The sequence below is a fragment of the Oncorhynchus keta genome, chromosome 15 (assembly GCF_023373465.1).
Source record: "Oncorhynchus keta strain PuntledgeMale-10-30-2019 chromosome 15, Oket_V2, whole genome shotgun sequence".
Taxonomy (NCBI): domain Eukaryota; kingdom Metazoa; phylum Chordata; class Actinopteri; order Salmoniformes; family Salmonidae; genus Oncorhynchus; species Oncorhynchus keta.
The window spans coordinates 24,247,007-24,266,797 of record NC_068435.1 but is presented as its reverse complement, the minus strand read 5'-3'; the positions used below and the strand labels follow the sequence as shown (position 1 = coordinate 24,266,797).

At 41.2% G+C, this 19,791-nt stretch overlaps 1 protein-coding gene across 9 annotated transcripts in view; it reads right to left on the bottom strand.

The window, feature by feature from the left end:
* The window catches only part of LOC118394640 (astrotactin-1), a 273,688-nt gene that overhangs the window by 18,697 nt on the left and 235,200 nt on the right, over positions 1-19,791 (bottom strand). For 8 of the 9 annotated variants that reach the window (XM_035788061.2, XM_035788062.2, XM_035788065.2 and 5 more), the window contains 3 exons: positions 13,384-13,652; positions 12,602-12,735; positions 12,157-12,308 (listed from right to left, as the gene is read on the bottom strand). In XM_035788061.2, coding sequence (XP_035643954.1) covers positions 12,157-12,308; positions 12,602-12,735; positions 13,384-13,652 — 555 coding nt within the window. The remainder of the gene's footprint in view (positions 1-12,156; positions 12,309-12,601; positions 12,736-13,383; positions 13,653-19,791) is intronic. The other variant, XM_035788064.2, reaches the window with a different exon arrangement.

Sequence of the window (19,791 nt, the reverse complement as noted above, 5' to 3'; positions counted from 1 at the left end):
GCTTCCTCTGAAGGGTTGTCTCTCAAAAATATACAAAAATTTACTAAAAGAATCAAATATGGCTATGCGCAGACCTGATTGTTGACATTGTTAACAAATGGAGAACAAATATATATTTTGGCAATGTACTGCAGATATTTTATGTGAGCTGGATCTATTTGTTTAGTTAAAAATCTTTCTAGCTTAGGGTACTTCATTTAACTAAATGTACTAAGCATACTACATATTATTTAGAACATATTGTTTAGTAAAAATGTATGCTGTGAGCAACACATATCAACATTCAAGGCTTATCCAAACTGACAAGAAGGTTGTTCCCTGCCATTTGTTCATTTTGGTACAGCCTGTCCCCTTATCTGATTTTCAGCTGTTGTCAAACAAAGGTGGGTCTGAAAATAAATGTTTTGTCCTCGATAGATTGGTTCATTGTGTAGCAACAAAACTGACACATGTGCAACGATGTGGCAAAACAGACAGGGTTGGCTTAGATTGTTGACAACCTGTAAACTACATTTTGTCTCGGATGTTTATTGAAAATAGAAATGCATTTGCACTATGAGCACTTGATTTGATTTGTTGTCTCTCAAATACATTGTTACAGTTGTTGGTTAGCTAGTTAGCGAATATTGGCCCTATTAGCAGAGACATGACATCAGTCAAAACACCTCAAATCAAGACATGGTAACAAGAACAAGATAAAAGGAGCTGAAACGAGCCGCCTACGATTCCCCACATGGCAGCTTCTTGTCATTGTTGCTCGCTATCTGGCCATCCAGAATCACAACAACACATGGACTTCTGCCCCATTGAATCACGTGCATCATTTTCGTGACATTGTCAGCTAACCTATCTACTGTATAGTGTGCAGCAAATTCACACCAGATGAAGAGAAGAATGCAATAGGACATTCTGGCATTTAAAAGCATACTTTTATTTTTTTATTTTTTTTGACACACTAAAATGTTGTATTCTTGCACCCCCCAAAAAGCTGGCAGACATATTTGGCGGGTAGATGGCAAATGTGCCGCCAATAAGTTTGATAACTATAAAATGTTTTGACAAAGACGCACAGTTGCCGAAAGCAGTAGGCCTATACAACATTTACATTACATTTACATTTAAGTCATTTAGCAGACGCTCTTATCCAGAGCGACTTACAAATTGGTGCATTCACCTTATGACATCCTGTGGAACAGCCACTTTACAATAGTGCATCTAAATCTTTTAAGGGGGGTGAGAAGGATTACTTTATCCTATCCTAGGTATTCCTTAAAGAGGTGGGGTTTCAGGTGTCTCCGGAAGGTGGTGATTGACTCCGCTGTCCTGGCGTCGTGAGGGAGTGTGTTCCACCATTGGGGAGCCAGAGCAGCGAACAGTTTTGACTGGGCTGAGCGGGAACTGTACTTCCTCAGTGGTAGGGAGGCGAGCAGGCCAGAGGTGGATGAACGCAGTGCCCTTGTTTGGGTGTAGGGCCTGATCAGAGCCTGGAGGTACTGAGGTGCCGTTCCCCTCACAGCTCCGTAGGCAAGCACCATGGTCTTGTAGCGGATGCGAGCTTCAACTGGAAGCCAGTGGAGAGAGCGGAGGAGCGGGGTGACGTGAGAGAACTTGGGAAGGTTGAACACCAGACGGGCTGCGGCGTTCTGGATGAGTTGTAGGGGTTTAATGGCACAGGCAGGGAGCCCAGCCAACAGCGAGTTGCAGTAATCCAGACGGGAGATGACAAGTGCCTGGATTAGGACCTGCGCCGCTTCCTGTGTGAGGCAGGGTCGTACTCTGCGGATGTTGTAGAGCATGAACCTACAGGAACGGGCCACCGCCTTGATGTTAGTTGAGAACGACAGGGTGTTGTCCAGGATCACGCCAAGGTTCTTAGCGCTCTGGGAGGAGGACACAATGGAGTTGTCAACCGTGATGGCGAGATCATGGAACGGGCAGTCCTTCCCCGGGAGGAAGAGCAGCTCCGTCTTGCCGAGGTTCAGCTTGAGGTGGTGATCCGTCATCCACACTGATATGTCTGCCAGACATGCAGAGATGCGATTCGCCACCTGGTCATCAGAAGGGGTAAAGGAGAAGATTAATTGTGTGTCGTCTGCATAGCAATGATAGGAGAGACCATGTGAGGTTATGACAGAGCCAAGTGACTTGGTGTATAGCGAGAATAGGACGAACGGAAGGGAATGTTCACAAAGTAAGATGAGGTATCAGTGTTTGCTTGCTAACTAGCTAAAATTACCTTCTCACCATCAGTTGTTTAGATGAACAAATAAACTATTTTTGAACTCAGGAATGTATAAGTTATGTAGACATGTTTTTAAATATTGAATTGGTGATCTTGCTAGCTAGCCAGCCAGTGAGAAGTGAAGCAAACAAATAAAAAATAAAAGAAATGCAGCTAGTTTGCTAGTCCACCAATGAACTGTGTGAAGGACCAGGGTTGTTCGATATTCAACCTGAAATAAACACTTTAAATCCTTCAGTTTTAAAATGGGAGTTGTTGGAAAAGACAACTGTTTTGAGTTGGTAGACGGCCAATACAGTCAACAGTCTCACACAGCCCCTTACAAAAAAAGATTGCAGTTTTGAAACAGCAGTAAAAGTGCAGTGACTGCAGTCGACTGGGGTATTTTGGACGCAGTAATTGCAGAAAAACTGCAAGATACTGCAGTTATACTGCACTCGAACTGCAGTTATATTGCGGTGTACTACAGTTATACTACACTCTGACCGCAATCTTTTTCCTATGGGGCATTACAAGCATTACATTACATATTCACATGGCTATGTAATAATAATGTGATTGTCCATTTAGTTAAATGAAAAACACAAAAGGTTCATATATTGCAGATTTTGGGATTTTTACCCATGAGGCCAAAGAGGACGCTTTTGGTCATTGACTGCAAGATAGGATTAAAACATGCATGCTATCTTAATCGAATTACATAGGTCTGCCTACACACAACATGCAACTGTACAACATTGTGTGCAGCCCTTTTATGGACATCAGAATTGAAAAGCGCTATTGGCTTCCTGATATTTGACAGACAGCAAAAATAAATAGATATGGCTTTAGTCCTGACAGGTACTTTCTCATACCACTTGGATTGCTCGTAATAGCTATCAGAAGTGATCTATTACTTCATATCAGGCTATTCACTGCTTAGCAATGCCAAGTTATGATCCTTCTAAAGTTATCCTTCAAAATAGTGTTTTACATGCACCATTTCTTTATAAATCTAACATTCTGCCCAACAAATGCTACACAACAAGACTCCCATAATCCTCTATTCATCATGGTCCAGAATCTGAGCTTAATCATATTTCTCGTTGTAAGAGAACTGGGATAGTGGGATCAACCAAAATCTTGTGGTGTTAACAAAATATTTCAGTGACATTCTTTAGGGCCAGGGCAGTTGCATTTCTTTTTCACTCTCCAGGATCATCCCCTGCAGATTACCCTCCATTGACATGATCCAGTGATTGAAATAACCACCACTTTTGCCATAGAGAGCAATAGTAATGGGGTATTTTTGTAGGCACTAACTCCGTTGGCCAAAGCCTATTGGGAAATTACTGTTTTTTGGGAGGGTTTAGGGTTTTTGGATAAACAACGAAAATAAGGTTTGTGATAAACATCTTATACATTTTATTCTATGATATAATCTTTGTCAGCTAACGTTACTTTTTTGTGAATTTATATCAAAACAAGCACATAAAGGCTTAATTCATAAAAGGTCATGTTGATAACCTCTTGAGTGTAGGGGGCAGGATTTTAGTTTTTGGCAAAAAAAAATAACCATTTGAAACTGCCTATTTCTCAGGTCCAGAAACTAGAATATGCATATACTTGTCAGATTAGGATAGAAAACACTCTCCAGTTTCCAAAACTGTCAAAATATTGCCTGTGAGTATAACAGAACTGATATTGCAGGCGAAAACCTGAGGAAAATTAAACCAGGAAGTGCTGTTTTTCCTGAAAGCTATCTGTTCCATTGGATGCCTTGCCTCCATTTATTAAAGGAATATCAACCAGATTCCTTTTCCTATGGCTTCCTCAAGGTGTCAACAGTCTTTAGACATAGTTTCAGGCTTTTATTTTGAAAAATGAGCGTGAAAGATAACATCGTGTCAGTGGATAGCTGGGTGTTCGCAGAGTTTTGCTTGCGCAACAGAGTGGGGCAGCCATTGTCTCACCCTCTCCTATTGAAAAAGTGACAGTCCTGGTTGATAAATTATCAATTATATATTTAAAAAACAACCCGAGGATTGATTATAAAAAACGTTTGACATGTTTCTATGGACATCACGGATACTATTTGGAATTTTTGTCTGCGATGTCGTAACCGCTTAAGCCTGCGGATTTCTGAACACAACGCGCCAAACAAATGGAGGTATTTGTGGAACAAAAGGAACATTTATTGTGTAACTGGGAGTCTCGTGAGTGCAAACATCCGAAGATCATCAAAGGTAAGCGATTTAATCTATTGTTTTTCTGACTTTCATGACCAATCTACTTGGCTGCTAATGTTTGTAATATTTTGTCTACTGAGAGAGATGTTCTTTACGCTTGTTATGCTTGTTATGCTTTTGCCGAAAAGCTGTATTGAAATCTGAAACACCAGGTGGATTAACAACAAGCTAAGCTGTGTTTTGCTATATTGCACTTGTGATTTCACGAAAATGAAATATTTTTAGTAATTTAATTTGAATTTGGCGCACTGCAATTCAGCGGGTGTTGATGAAAATGATCCCGCTAAAGGGATGGGTGCGTCAAGAAGTTTAACGGACTGATATACTCTCATGGAACAAAATGTATAATCTCTCCTAAGCCTGTGTTAACCTCAAGACCGTATTTTCGGTTGTTTTCCCAAATCCCCATTCTGTCCTCATGAATTTCCCCCATAGGAATGGCTGAACGAACCAGAGGTAACTATATTGAGTTTTTTAGGACTATAAACTGTTGAGCTCTATTGCCAATGATCATGATTAATTAAGTTCACCATACTGGGAGTTATTGCTTGATTGATAATTTTCCATGCCTCTCGCACTCTTCTCTTGTCTAGATGGTCCATATGGGGAATCCAGTCGTAATTAGCGACCCGATGTGAAGAACGCTCAGCCATCTTCAGCACCTGTCATGTCCATTAACTTTTGGAGTGAATTATATTGGCTATAGGGACCAATTCTGCAAAACTGACTGCAAATCCTCAGAAGCTGAGTCAACCCATAATTCACTTAAAACTTTTTGGAACAGTGGTGTCTCTGAGCAATAAGATAATGCTAATGTAAACAACCACAGCTGAATGACAATAATTTTTACGTCTTCAATTTACATTAGACAGATGGCAATTTGTCATTATTTAGCAAAGTGTGGCAAAAATTGCAATGCTAATGTTAGCTAGCTAAAATCTGGTGGTCTCCCCTCAATCTTAGCAAGCCAGTGAATGTTATACTGCATCTGAAGTCAATCTGGCGACATCACAATGATGACAAAAGGTTTTCCTACTAATTATCTGAACGTTTGTCTTTAAAGATTCACTATGCAGAAATTGCTCCGGCATTTCCTGTTTGCAAAAATTCTAATAGTTTGCCTAATTTCAGTTTTTGTGACGAAATAAGCAAGTATAGTGTAGAAAATCATTGTACCATCTAAACCGCTGTGAAATATATTTTCCATAACCAAAAATATTGTATTTTCAGCTGTTTGAAGCTAGTGTACAAAATTAAAAGTAAAAGATGCAAAAACTAAACTTAAGAACGGGAAGCATATAAATAGTGCATATAGAACCAATCTATTGCTTCTTAGACCTACTTTCAATGGCAATGACAGATCTATAACTCATATTTCTATGTGAATTTGGTCGGGTCGCCCAAAAAGTGACATATTTTGCAGCTTTAAAGGAATAGCTGCCTCAAACATCATGGTTCTGTACATTTGTGTCTTTCTTTAAAAGTAGCCTAGTAGTTGGAAAGATACTATAAAGCACAAAGTACTGCAGGTGTGTAATTACATATGCAGAGGGATACATGAGGGTATGGATAATCTAAAAAAACTCAACTAAGTTCAAATCCATTGCGAGTGGCTAATGATCAGCATTGTGTTGTCTATGCTAAACTGTGTGGGAACATGCTCAAAATAATGAGCTAATGATGAGTCCACTGTGCTATCATTGTCCAAGGCCTCATTATCTTGTCAACTGGTTGAAATGTAAGCGGTATGAAATAATCCTCTCGCAATTTTATTTTGAATTGCTTTAACCAGAGGTTCACATGCAACCTGATCTAGTCACATGCGAGGCTTCTATACAAATCACCAAGTATTGTGTGATTTTCGATGAATTCAGATGAAACCAAAGTGCATTTATCCCTCTCACATCAGCTGAGGCTGATATCATTCCTTCCGTTGGCCCAGGTCTACCTTGACAATAGATTCTGACAAGCCCATGATATCTTGTAGAGAGACAGAGTCAGATAGTAGTATGTGGAGTGGTATTCCTGGAAAAATATTTTGTGATATGTGTGATATGTGGTATGAGACATTTGCATAAGAAGGTTATAGATGGACCAGGACCATGCCAACCTGCCATATTTTGCATAAGAGAATACATGTGTAGTTGCTTTCATACCCATTCAACACATGTATTTATTCATCAAACAATGTATTATAATGGGAAAGAGCTACTGAGGAGTAGTGATCAATCCGAGTCTGACAAGGGAATTCCCGGGTTGCACCTATATCACTCGGTAGCATCATGCCATTGTTATGAACATTCTCAAGTCGCTCTCTGCTATAGTAGTGCCCAAAAGGTGACTGATGGCCAGCCATTCTGAATGGGGGTTAAGGACTGTTTCATTAGTGGCCCGGAAATAAGATGACATTGCTGAAGTAAGAAAATATTTTGTAGAAAACAAATTTTGCCATTATTTTTATGCAGTCAAATTTACTTTAGACAGATGGCAATGTTGTCATTAGCTGGCAAAGTTAGTCAAAAATAGCTAGCAATCCTAACATTAGCCAGCTAAAATGAGAGAGAGTTTACTTTGGCACATTATATATCACTAGTCTGGTCCTGGAGCAATTTAACAATGTTTCCCACGTGAATCCAACTGGATTCTGTACTAAAGTGTCACATTTAATCTCAAACTCAAGTCTCAATCGTCGCTACATGAACATAGACATGGATTCTGCTAAGGTACAGATTCTGAACGTGTCACTGTCCACAATTTTTTCATAAAAGAGAGAAAAAGAAATGAGTGATTTAAAGGAAAGACGGGGAGTGAAAGAAAGACCTAGGGCCTGAACACACACAAACAGAGACTCTTTTGTTTAATAAACAGGTAAACAATTAAACCTGAAAATTCCCTAATCCATCACATAAGTTCCCCCATGTCCAAAACGCTGGGAATTTTACCAGTTCTATTAAAACAGCAACTGCTAGGTACCAGCAGACTTGGCAGCTCCGTAAAGACTCAACAAATAACATCTGGCTCTTGTTGTCTACTTTGATTAACAAAAGGCAAGAGATGGACAACAACAGTTTGTAGAGCATTGCTTCTTGGCACTTCCTGGCTAAAAATGATTAACAGACTTGATCTCCCACATGGAACGTATTGTCTTTTTCAGAAAAACAGAGGAAATAAAGCCCTAATTGAAGTAGGGGGGAGGGGGTGTCATTTTTAAAAGTGAAGTTGCTTGGGTAGAGGGAGGAAGAACATTTCAATCTGCGTAGACTTTCTCACAAAAAAGCCTTTGATAAGAACACGGCCTCTGCCATTTACGTCATAGAACCGCTTACCGCTTACAATTTATACTCTATTGCCTTCGATTATGGCCTTAGAGATGTGATAAATTGCCTGTTCTTGATATCCAGCAAAATATTTCAACATTGAACTGAAGCTGATAGAATTTGAACTTGCATGTGTTCCAAAGCTGAATCTGAAACTGCCAAACCCCAAATATGATGTGAAAAAGATTTTTAAAAAGGGCAATGACACCGTTGGAGCGCATAACACGAGTGTTAGATGAAACCCAGTTGATATCCGATTAAAGACATTGTATAACATAGCCTAATGCATAATGTTTTAGGGTCTCACTTTACGTAAAAGTGAATATGGTCGAGAGGAGACTGAGAGGGGGCAAACACCTTATACAATCTGCTCAAATTGGTGGATCTGTTTTTGGTCCCGGATTGTGAACTGAATATGTATTGGTCTTCTCATCTGTCTTAAGAGTACTTTACTAATGTCATACAGTAGATCATAAATAAGAATCACATTATCACCACTCAATATTAAACATCTGTTTATGACAAACCTTTCAGAGTTCTTTGAACAGTTAGGAATAATTGTATTTCCTCTGGCTCAAACAATTCCCGCCATGCATAGAGCCTCACCACACTTGCATTAATTCTGTTTCTGAGTGGCTTCAACAGCAGTCTAAAGCAGTCTGAACCATTTACCACATGGTAGCATGGCGGGACTGACATCTATGACTTTTGTTTGCATACAGCACATGGAGGTTTTGATGGTGCGATCCAACTCCCCGCTCTGTTGTGAGGACGCCCTTGTCTCTTGGCTCTCCTAATATCCCTTCTGGACCAAAGACTTTCAACTTCATTTGTAAAGTAAATATTTGTCTGGGAATAGAGTGCGGTGTTGCCACTTGTCAGAGCTCGGCCTGAAAGTAGTTATGAGCTTAAGGGTTGTTTTTGTGGCATTGCATCTCTCACCTCATCAATGTTAGTTGTATGTTGTGATTGTCATTTCGCTGTAAATCTCCAAAGAAGTAGATCATCATGACTAAACTCAAATAAACTAAATCAAACTTTTACTCTTTATCTGTTCTGGAACCACAACATAGGTTGCAATAGTAAGAGTAGAGTTTCATTGAACCAAAAAGCAGACACACGTCATTTTCACAAGTTAAACATATAGATTATAGGTCAAATCAAATTTTATTTGTCACATGCGCCAAATACAACTGGTGTAGACTTTACTGTGAACTGCTTTCTTATGAGCCCTTCCCAATGATGTAGTTTAAAAATAATAATAAGAAAAGTCAAATAGTAACAAGAGGAATAAAATACAATATACAAAAATGTAGCTATAAACGGGGAGTACCAGTACCAAATCAATCTGCAGGGGTACAAGGTATTTGTGGTAGATATGTACATAAAGGCAGGGTAAAGTGACTAGACATCGTGATAGATAATAATATGAGTAAAATAGAGAACAGAATAGCAGCAGCAAATGCTGAGTGTGAAAGTGTGTATGTAGTGTATGTGTGTGGGTTTTATGTGGGAGTGTCAATGTAGTCTTTGTGAGTGTGTATAAATAGTGTGTATATTTAGTCTAGTGAGTGTGCGTAGGGTCAGTGCAAGATAGAGTCATTATTTTACTATTTAGCAGTCTTATGCCATTGGGGTAATGCTGTCTCGGAGCCTGTTGGTCTGAGAGCCGGTAACGTTTGTCGGGAGGTAGCAGAGTGAACAGTCTATAGCTTGGGTGGCTGGAGTCTTTGCCAATATTTTGGGCCTTCCTCTGACACCGCCTGAAATAAAGGTCCTGGATGGCAGGGATAACACTGTGTACTGCAATAAAGACCTTAGCCCCTTGACTTCTCATGAACTCTGTCGGAGTCTTGCCCTGCCCAGGTGAGGGGCCAGTGTCTACGCTACTCACAGCTGGACTTTTGCTCTCTGGGTATGTGTGGGTCTACGAGGCTACCTAGATCCCGTGCCAGCTTCTGTAATATACCTGCCCTAGCACTTGACCTTGCCCAACAGCTGAGGTGAGCTCAACAAAGCTGACAAAGCGCTCATGGAAACATTCCTTGGGTATGAAACCTTGTCTTCCACCACGGGCATGCATCCCTTTCAGGGGTTCTCTTGTCCTGCTGGGGAGGAAGTTTGGCACTCCGCCCCAAGCAGCACATGGGTGCGCGTAATCTGTTTACGGATTGGATGTCATGTCCCACTGACCCCTGAGTAAACCCTGTCGTTATTGGGTGATCAAAGCAGTGACATCAGCCTGGCTGGGCCGGCTGTTTGTTTTCACATGGAGTCTGGCCCAGTTGTGATGACTGAAAGCAGACTTCCGATTTAGTCAGCTTCAACATCTGGGAGAGGGGTATGATGTCAAGTTGTGTGCCTGAATCCCATTATGTGTGAGATTAGCACACAACCAGCCCCTGTCAAGAAGGCCAGACTACAGTCATTAGCTATGATATATTATATGTATCTAGCTATAATATAGGGTAATGTAATCCGAGGCTATGGGGGAGTGAAAGTGACCACTGTACAGTACAGCATGAGGAACACCCCATTGTTTTGTGTAAATTAAGTAAAGGGTTGTCCGGGTTCTCTTTTGAAAAATGGAAGAATTTGAGTCTCTACAAAAAGAGGGGTGAGATTCTGTAGTCATCTCTTTTTACATTCCATGGAATCTGTTCAGATCTTTCCAGTAAACACGGCAAAGAAGCTGTTTTGAGTTTCATTCAAATCCAGGCCTAACAGAGATGAAGGGCTTAAGTCCACAGAAAGACAAAAAAACTGCTTTCCCTTCCAGTAAGTCTTAGCCCTTACAATAGCACCTCCTCATCGATCATTTTTTCACAATCCCACATTTGGACTTGATATAACATTGTTCTTTTGATTTTTTTTTGTGGCCACAACATGTTTGAAGTTGGGGTTTGGGATGGGCAGTATAGCCTGGAGAGAAGGGAAGCCATAAACAACTTCTAAACAAACTGGACAGATGGTAAAAAGGAAAGGAAATATCCCTTTCGGACATGGATGAATGATTCCAAAGCCTGAGGGCCATATAGCCAATCAAACAAGAGGATCTGTGTAAAGACACATTACGTGAAACGTCAATAACTTTCGTTGAAATATGTCACTGTGGCGTTGCATCAACTGGATAACTTGGGATATGCAGCAGGTGCAAAACTAATCAGATAATTAATCAAAAATCTAACACAGACAAATGTTTCAATCGATATGGATTGAATCTTGATGGATTTGTTTTATTTTGGCTGGTGGCTCCATGCAATCAATGTCACTTTTAATTAATACTAAATGAAACCTGTTAGCATAAAGACAAGCTAGATTATACCATATTGATGCCAGAATATATTATGGACTTATATTCAAGTCCAATATTTTATTAAACAAATAAAACTATAGAGACAGTGAACAACATAAGGGTTTTTCGTCTAACAAAATGCATATGTTAGAAGTGTAGCTATAGGATTCGATCATATTACATTATGAACAATTCCATAGCGCAACATAAGGGATTTTCGCCTAACAAAACACACATGTTAAAGTTGTAGCTATAGATTTAGATCATATTACGTTATGAACAATTCCATAGTACACAGTACGGCCTTGAGCATTAGGCAACAGTATGTGTATCACATTAGATGCCGGGATAAAACAGCCTGGATCTGTGAGATAAAATGAAGAGCATTTCCAGAGAGAAGAGGCCCAGAGAGGATCCCTGGAGTTCTAGTACGTTCATCTGAAGGTTATTCACCACATTCTTTTTTTTTTGGTGGGGGGTTAATCTGACAGGAGACTGAATGCTTAAATCAGAACCACTCCTCCCGACAACGTTCCTTCCAGATATCTTTCCCCTTCTCATAGGTGGTCCCAGATCTGTACTGTCTTGCATAGCTCCATTCCACCACCAATGTTTGACATTTAAGGTGTGTGCTTTGAAGCAATCAATCAATCCACCAATCATTCCATAAGGATTTAAAAACACTAAAAACTCAAAGTTGTAGTTTTGAGTGATTTGTACCTCATAGGTCATTTTCAGTATGTCAGACTCATCAGTTTCATTGGTCAATAATTGTTCTTATCATACGTTTGTCAGAAAAGCAACCTATTTCAAGCTTAAAAACGTTCAGGTGCTCTAAGTGAATGCAGGCTACACTACTATTACCATTGACCACCATCTTGTGGTTACATGCAAAACTACAACAGGAAAAATCTAAATCATTCTACGCATCTAGAATTTGCTGTGGTAACATGTAGTTTGAAGTTGCCTTTCCTTGCCACTACATTAAGTAACCATACACAGCTGTTTGTGTATTTAAACATGGGCATAATGTATGAAATTAACATAAATACCATAATTCCTCAAGGGATGTACCTGTCTCCACTTTGGAGTGGTCTGTCCTCTCTGTCACCTTCTCCTGGCTGATGAGGTAATCAACAATCCGCACCCCAATTAGTGGCTCAGTGTGATTCCATTCCATGATAACCAATGAACTGCTGGGCTCATAGGAGTGGGACAACCTGAGCCTGGTAGAGAAATAAAGATAGTGACACCTAACTCCACAAATCATGACAAGACAAGCTCATCTTTAGATTTAAAAAAATTCTACTGTGTTATTGACTTGTTAATTGTTTACTCCATGTGTAACTCTGTGTTGTCTGTTCACACTGCTATGCTTTATCTTGGCCAGGTCGCAGTTGTAAATGAGAACTTGTTCTCAACTAGCCTACCTGGTTAAATAAAGGTGAAAAAAAATCAATACATGCAATCTTATTTGTGTTTATCAAGTTGTGTAAACTGATTGTTTTGAGTGACTAACCTAGGCTGGGGGAGAGGTGCACATGTTGGCAGGCCGTCCATCCCGAATGCGTTCGAGTCGCAACGGCACCAGTCATCGATGACGTCACCTTTCCCAGAACACCACAACATGCTCATCATGGCCTCCTGCAGTGCCTGCAAAGAGATAGAGCCAACACTGTCAATATCACACACAACCTGAGCCTTGGCATAAATATCATATGCCCCTCTAGGGGGTCATGCAGTCTTCCTCTAGTTCAGCGATTCTCAACTGGTGGATTGGAGGTTTTGAATGTGTCAGTAATTCTTTAATAAAAAAATACTTAAATGACTAAAACCAGGTAGAAAGTGATGCAATCATTTAGTATTTTAAAAACATTTCTTTAGTCACAGTAGATCAATATGATGTAGGCTTATGTCTGGTATACACTACATGATTTCCCAACATTTTCAAGTCAGAGATCAGCACATTTTGCGACCGCCATTGCCAAACAACTAGCTTATGTGTTTTGCTGTGGTACACTCCCAAAACAAGGGGTTCTCTCACTGCATGATTAAATGTATAAATTGCCATCAAATTATTGGTGGTGAATGTTCCTCTTTGCTCTGAATAAAATTATTGGAAAAGCACATCTTAGGTTGTTTGTTGCAGGTGCATGGGAATAAATCTTCAAAGACAAAACAATGTGCACACTGCTTTTGTATCACTTTAATTAACGATTTTAGGAATCCACTCTGATCATGAACATTTGACTATGTCTGCAAAAATCTGTGAAAAAGAGAGTAAACCAAGGTTTTCAGTGCCTGGTAGGTCTCGTTGTTGGAGACCAGCTCGTAGAGTGGGGTGGCCTTAGTCATCTGGAGCAGTACAGGCTCAGCTGGACGCCCAGGCCCAGGGCTCATATGGCAGAGGTGGCAGGAGTACGGGCACTGGCCTTGGCTGCTGCAGTCCATGCGCACCCCCACTGCCATGCGCTTGGCACCGGAGTCCAGCAGGCTGGCGATGTACGCTGGGTAGGTCAGGGTCCGGGGCTCCTTGTCGCGCTCCTCTGACTCTTCTGATGGGGAATTCCCTGAAAAGGGCATAGTTATAGTTACTGTGGGCTTTGGATATTAGGATTTATTGACATAACTGAATAACACATATTGTTACAAACAACATTTGAAATCTTGTCAGTTATAGGTGGAATCTTTCAATACAAATGTGAGTTATCATCACGATTCATGTTGGGATATATATCGGATATATCCACACATTGCATTTCCCTCAAAACTGGCACTGCATTCCATTCTATATATTATGCTGTCCTCTCAAATGCACTTTGGGCAATGCTGGCCTGCTGGCATCTTCAAAGACAACTCTGAAGAGCAAGTTGCGTTATTAAATGCAAAGCTTTGCCACTTTTTCTCTTAAAAAGCATTCAAATTACCATTCCTTCATACTGCTGAGTCGTGTGCATACACAGGCAATTTAAAAGCTCAACAGGCAACTGAGGAATAGCCAGTAGCGGGGAGCTGGCTTTGATGAAATGAGACATGGCTTTATGAGCCAAACGGGTGAGGGGGAGAAATACACACACAAAGTCACCCTTTACTCTCCCACATAATGTAGTCCATATCTTAGAATGGGATCGAGATATAAAACTAAATCAGAATACACACCTCACTTTGTTTGTATATCAATAGTAGATGTAGCGTAGAGTAGATGGCCATCACTCAAACAAGAGGACACATCACTGCACTCAGTTCAAGCTTTCAGGGCCAAGTGAGTTCTAACATGCTACAACATAATTCAACTTCTATAATCATTAGATACGATCAGAAAGATGGGGTTTGCCCACTGTTATTCATAGATCACATTGCCCTTAAAGTGTGACACACATGACAATGGTGGACTTTCCATGGACATTTGGGCCTGGGTGCAGTTTGAGTGATTAAGCTCAGCTATGCATATACTTTATATGCCGCTGATCAACGAGCAGGGCATGTCAGTCATCATCAATTTGTGACAAGCTGGTGGCTCTGTCCCAAATGTCACCCTATTCCCTATTTAGTGCAGTACTTACGTGCGCTATAAGGAATATGATTGCATTTGGGACGACCATGGTCAGGCCTGAGGGTACGGTGGCCCTCTGTGGGTCGTGCCAGTGCTTGATTAATTAAAGAGAGAGGGTCTGTGCCTGGAGCCATAGCATGCACTCTGTCCATGTCAAACACAGCTGCTGGGAGACTCAGGTCACGTCTGACTGTTTCAACGAGACATGCAGGATGTTTTCAGGTGGCAGGGTAGCCTAGTGGTTAGAGTGTTGGACTAGTAACCGGAAGGTTGCAAGTTCAAATCCAAGGTACAAATCTGTTGTTCTGCCCCTGAACAGGCAGTTAACCCACTGTTCCTAGGCTGTCATTGAAAATAAGAATTTGTTCTTAACTGACTTGCCTATTTAAATAAAGGTAAAAGAAAAATGTTAACGGTGGCTGTTTTAAAAGGACAACTTGAGATTGGCGTTGACTTTTAGGCTTTGGAATAAAATAGTGGATCAATGCTTAAGGAAATCGACTCAGAGAATCACTCTGGAAACATAAATGATGTTGGAGAACCAAAATACATTAATACACAACAATACATACATTTTAAACACTCTCTCTTACGTGCACACACACACACGCACATATGTCATGCACGCATGCACACATACACCATTTTGCTTTGACATGCTGCTCTACCTCATCACTCAGACAGTTATGTGGCAAACATAATGAATATCAAGATAAGGCTGCAAAGACAAATCACCTTCAAGGAAAGGACAAAACATCCCATTAAATTCCATACATTCCATACAGGGTCTCGGGATGAGAAAGCAGAGGAAAATCCTGTCATCTGCAGCCCACCTTGAGCATCTCTCTAGGAAAATGAATAACTTTTAATATAAATTGTGTTGGGTGCTTCCTGTTTCTGACAGTCAGATAGGTACAGCCGCTAGCTGCCCAGTGACACAAGCCTACCAGACGAGCTAAATTACTTATATGCTTGTTTTGAGTCAAGTAACACTGAAAGAAGCATGAGAGCATCAGCTGTTCCAGATGACTGTGTGATCACACTCTCTATAGCCAATGTTAGTAAGACTTTTAAACAGGTCAACATTCACAAGTCCGCAGGGCCCGACGGATTACCAGGAAGTGTACTCCGAGCATACGCTGACCAACTGGCAAGTGTCTTCATTTTCAAAATCTCCCTGTCTGAGTCTGTAATACCAACATGTTTCAAGCAGACCACCATAGTCCCTGTGCCCAAGCACACCTGCCTAAATGACTACCGACACGTAGCTCTCACATCTGTAGCCATGAAGTGCTTTGAAAGGCTGGTTATGGCTCACATCAACCCCATTATCCCAGAAACCCGACACCCACTCCAATTTGCATACCGCCCCAACAGATCAGCAGATGATGCAATCTCTATTGCACTCCACACTGCCCTTTCACACCTGGACAAAAGGAACACCTATGTGAGAATGCTATTCATTGACTACAGTTCAGCTTTCAACACCATAGCTGAACCATGGGGCTCCTGATTGGCGCAGGGGTCTAAGACACTGCATCTCAGTGCTTGAGGTGTCACTACAGACACCCTGGTTCAAATCCAAGCTGTATTACAACCGGCTGTGTTTGACAGTCCCACAGGGCGGAGCACAATTGGTCTAGCATCACCCGGGTTTGACCAGTGTAGGCCGTCAACTGACTTGCCTAATTGAATAAAGGCTCATTTTTTTATTTATTAAATAGTGCCTTCAAAGCTCATCACTAAGCTCAGGACCCTGGGACTAAATGCCTCCCTCTGCAACTGGATCCTGGACTTCCTGACGGGCTGCCCCCAGGTGGTAAGGTTAGGTAACAACAAATCTGCCATGCTGATCCTCAACATGGGGACTCCTCAGGGGTGTGTGCTCCCTGTTCACTCATGACTGCATGGCCAGGCATGACTCCAATACCATCAGTAAGTTTGCTGATGAGACAGCCTATAGGGAGGTGCCAGAACAACAACCTCTCCCTCAGTGTGATCAAGACAAAGGAGATGATTTGACTACAGGAAAAGGACGACCGAGCATGCCCCATTCTCATTGACAGGGCTGTAGTAGAGCAGGTTGAGATTTCCTTGGTGTCCACATCACCAACAAACTGCATGGTCCAAGCACACCAAGACAGTCGTGAAGAGGCCACGACAAAACCTATTCCCCCTCAGGAGACTGAAAATATTTGGCATTGTTCCTCAAACAGCTGCACCATCAAGAGCATCCTGGTTGCATCACTGGCAAGTGCTCGGCCTCCGACCGCAAGGCACTACAGACGGTAGTGCGTACGGCCCAGTACAGACTGTTCTCTCTGATACTGCCCGGCAAGTGGTCTAGGTCCAAGAGGCTTCTAAACATCTTCTACCCCCAAGACCCCTGAACATGAAATCTAATGGCTATTTACATCTTCTACCCCCCTCCTCTTTTACACAGCTGCAACTCTCTGTTTATTATCCATGCAGAGTCACTTTAATAACTCTACCTACAGTACATGTACATATTACCTCAAATACCTCGACCGGTGCCCCCTGTATAATACATTATTTGTAACTTTTATTTCTTTTTTTTAAAGGTATTTTTCTTAAAGCTGCATTGTTGGTAAAGTAAGCATTTAACTGTGTTCGGTGCATGTGACAATGACAATGTGATTCGATTTGATTTAATTTGTTCAGGGATACAATACTTTTCCTCCCACATAGAGAAATACTCTCAGATCAACACTAGGTGATGCTATAGTCAGTGTTTCTAGCAGCATTGCAGGATTTAAAAAAATATGACTGCAGATTCTTTTGTTCACCATACTAAGGGAGGAAATAATAGGGGAATCTTTTACATTTTATGGATAATAGATGCTAATAAAAACATTGTTATTATGATTTCCAGCTGACTTACGCATTACAGAATTAAAATAGACAGTAAAGCTACAAAGGCAACACAGAGCACTGGGTGGGAAAATCATATCAAAGAGAGTTTAAATGTATCATATTGATACTGTTTGAAAAAGATCACTAAAATTTGACTACATGCAGTGAGCCATGCGGTGCCCCCAGAAAACAATACTTCTACACAGAGCAACCCGACCAGGAACAGAATACATTGGAGCTCTTAAACAAATCTCTGTGACGGGCAAATCTTCCCAGGCAGACACTGCTTGTCCTTGATAATTCACAGTGGCACACTTTGCTACACCTATTTTTTTTATTTGAACCTTTATTTAGCTAGGCAAGTCAGTTAAGAACAAATTCTTTATTTCTTTTATTTCTTTAATATTTTCAATGACGGCCTAGGAACAGTGGGTGAACTGCCTTGTTCAGGGGCAGAATGACATATTTTTACCTTGACAGCTCGGGGATTTGATCTAGCAACCTTTCAGTTACTGGCCCAACGCAGTTACTGTCCCAAGGCTACCTACCGCCCCATACGCAGCTCAGCAAAATGCAATAAAGCAGATACCTACCTACCTATTCAACCTGATTGCTAAGACAGTGGTTGTGAGTACCTTTTTCCACACCAGTCAATACCCACCCACCAAGCAGGTGTGGAAGGGTAGAAGCTCTCAATTGGACTACTGTACAAAGGCCTAAACCATATGGATGGCCTGACATCTGGGCTAGTAAAACAGAATGGGGTATTTACATACTAATTCCTTCAGTCACTCCAGCCTCGAACCTTTCAAGCTTTCTGAAGTTTGATTTATCTCTGCACTTTAGCAGGCTGGGCTGGCAATGTGCTTAACTAACAGCCTTCTCTGGCCCGTAATAGAAGCTGTAGCCACGGCTCTTTGCAGCGCAGGTGAAAGTGCCTGCGTTTATTTACCGTTGATTGGGCCTGCCCACGGACGCACCACATTAAAGTGACATCTTGTTCATGGACTTTGAAGGGGACTAACGCGTCTGTCGGTCCTCAAATCCCAGCAACACCTCCCAATACTTTGTCCCGTTAGGTTGGCCTGAGTTTGCAACGGTCTGAATTGAAGGCAATTTACTGAGGATTCGCCTCCAGGTGAGACATTATACTGGGGTCGCATCACAGCTGTACAAAGAATAGGTGCACAGTGGGAGGAATTTTTAGATATATTTTATAAAGGAAATTATATAATTGTATTATATAATTCTCAATAACAGGCAATGATATAGTATTTTCCTATTGCAGAGCTTTGCTAGGAAATATTTAATCAGCCATCATGTCTCTATAACCCATTACAAACAAAGGCCTGAAACTTCATAAAACCATTGTTAGAGATGAGAGAAACAGCAGTGTACGAGCCACCTCAGAAGGTAAATGGATTAACCATGCCGATATTAGTCTATTTGAGTGCCAAGATATTCAGATCCAGAATATTAACAACTCCCACCATGGAACTGAACTTGATTTATGTTGCCATTCCTGACATTTCATTGGGTTTATTTTGCCCAGCTTGTGTTCTACAGGTTCACAGGGGAGAAAATATGGCAAGCAGTAGGAAACATAAGATCATAAAAGTCAAGGATGCAGTGGGGTTTTTATACAGATAAGATCAATTTGACTGGCTCTGACTGACTGTAATATAATATTGTATGTTATGGGCTTGTCTGACTTAAATCTATACCAGAGGCATCCATTTCATAGCAAGCTGAGAGAGAATCAAGCCGAGGCAGCCCCATAGCAACAGCGATACAGTATAATCAAATGTTTGCAACTCGGTGTTAGTGTCCCTGGGAGCGGCTGCGGATCTCAACAGTGGTGTTTCATTTTTTCCTCACCAGCAAGGTGCAGTCGTAGGGCTTATCAGTCCACATGAGGCTGGCAGCTGGCATTCTTTTCATGGACAGATTACACGGCAACACTACATTCACCCCACAGTATCATTTACACTTTTGGCGGGCGCAGCGACCTTCATGGGTGCTGGCTTGCTGCAGCCATCCAAAAGTTTTAGCTACCTCTCCTAATTAACTGAAAGAACACATTGTAAGAGGCAAAAAACAAAAAAAAAAGCAATTCAATGGAATTCCAAACTGTGCATCCTCCCGGAAAACAACCAAATAGAGATGCCTATAAAAGCAATATACTGAGGTAGTACGACAACAGATCAACGTAAAGATAGGTTGCATTAGAGCTGGGTGATATTGATAAAAATACATATTGCGATAAATTGCCTGAATTGATG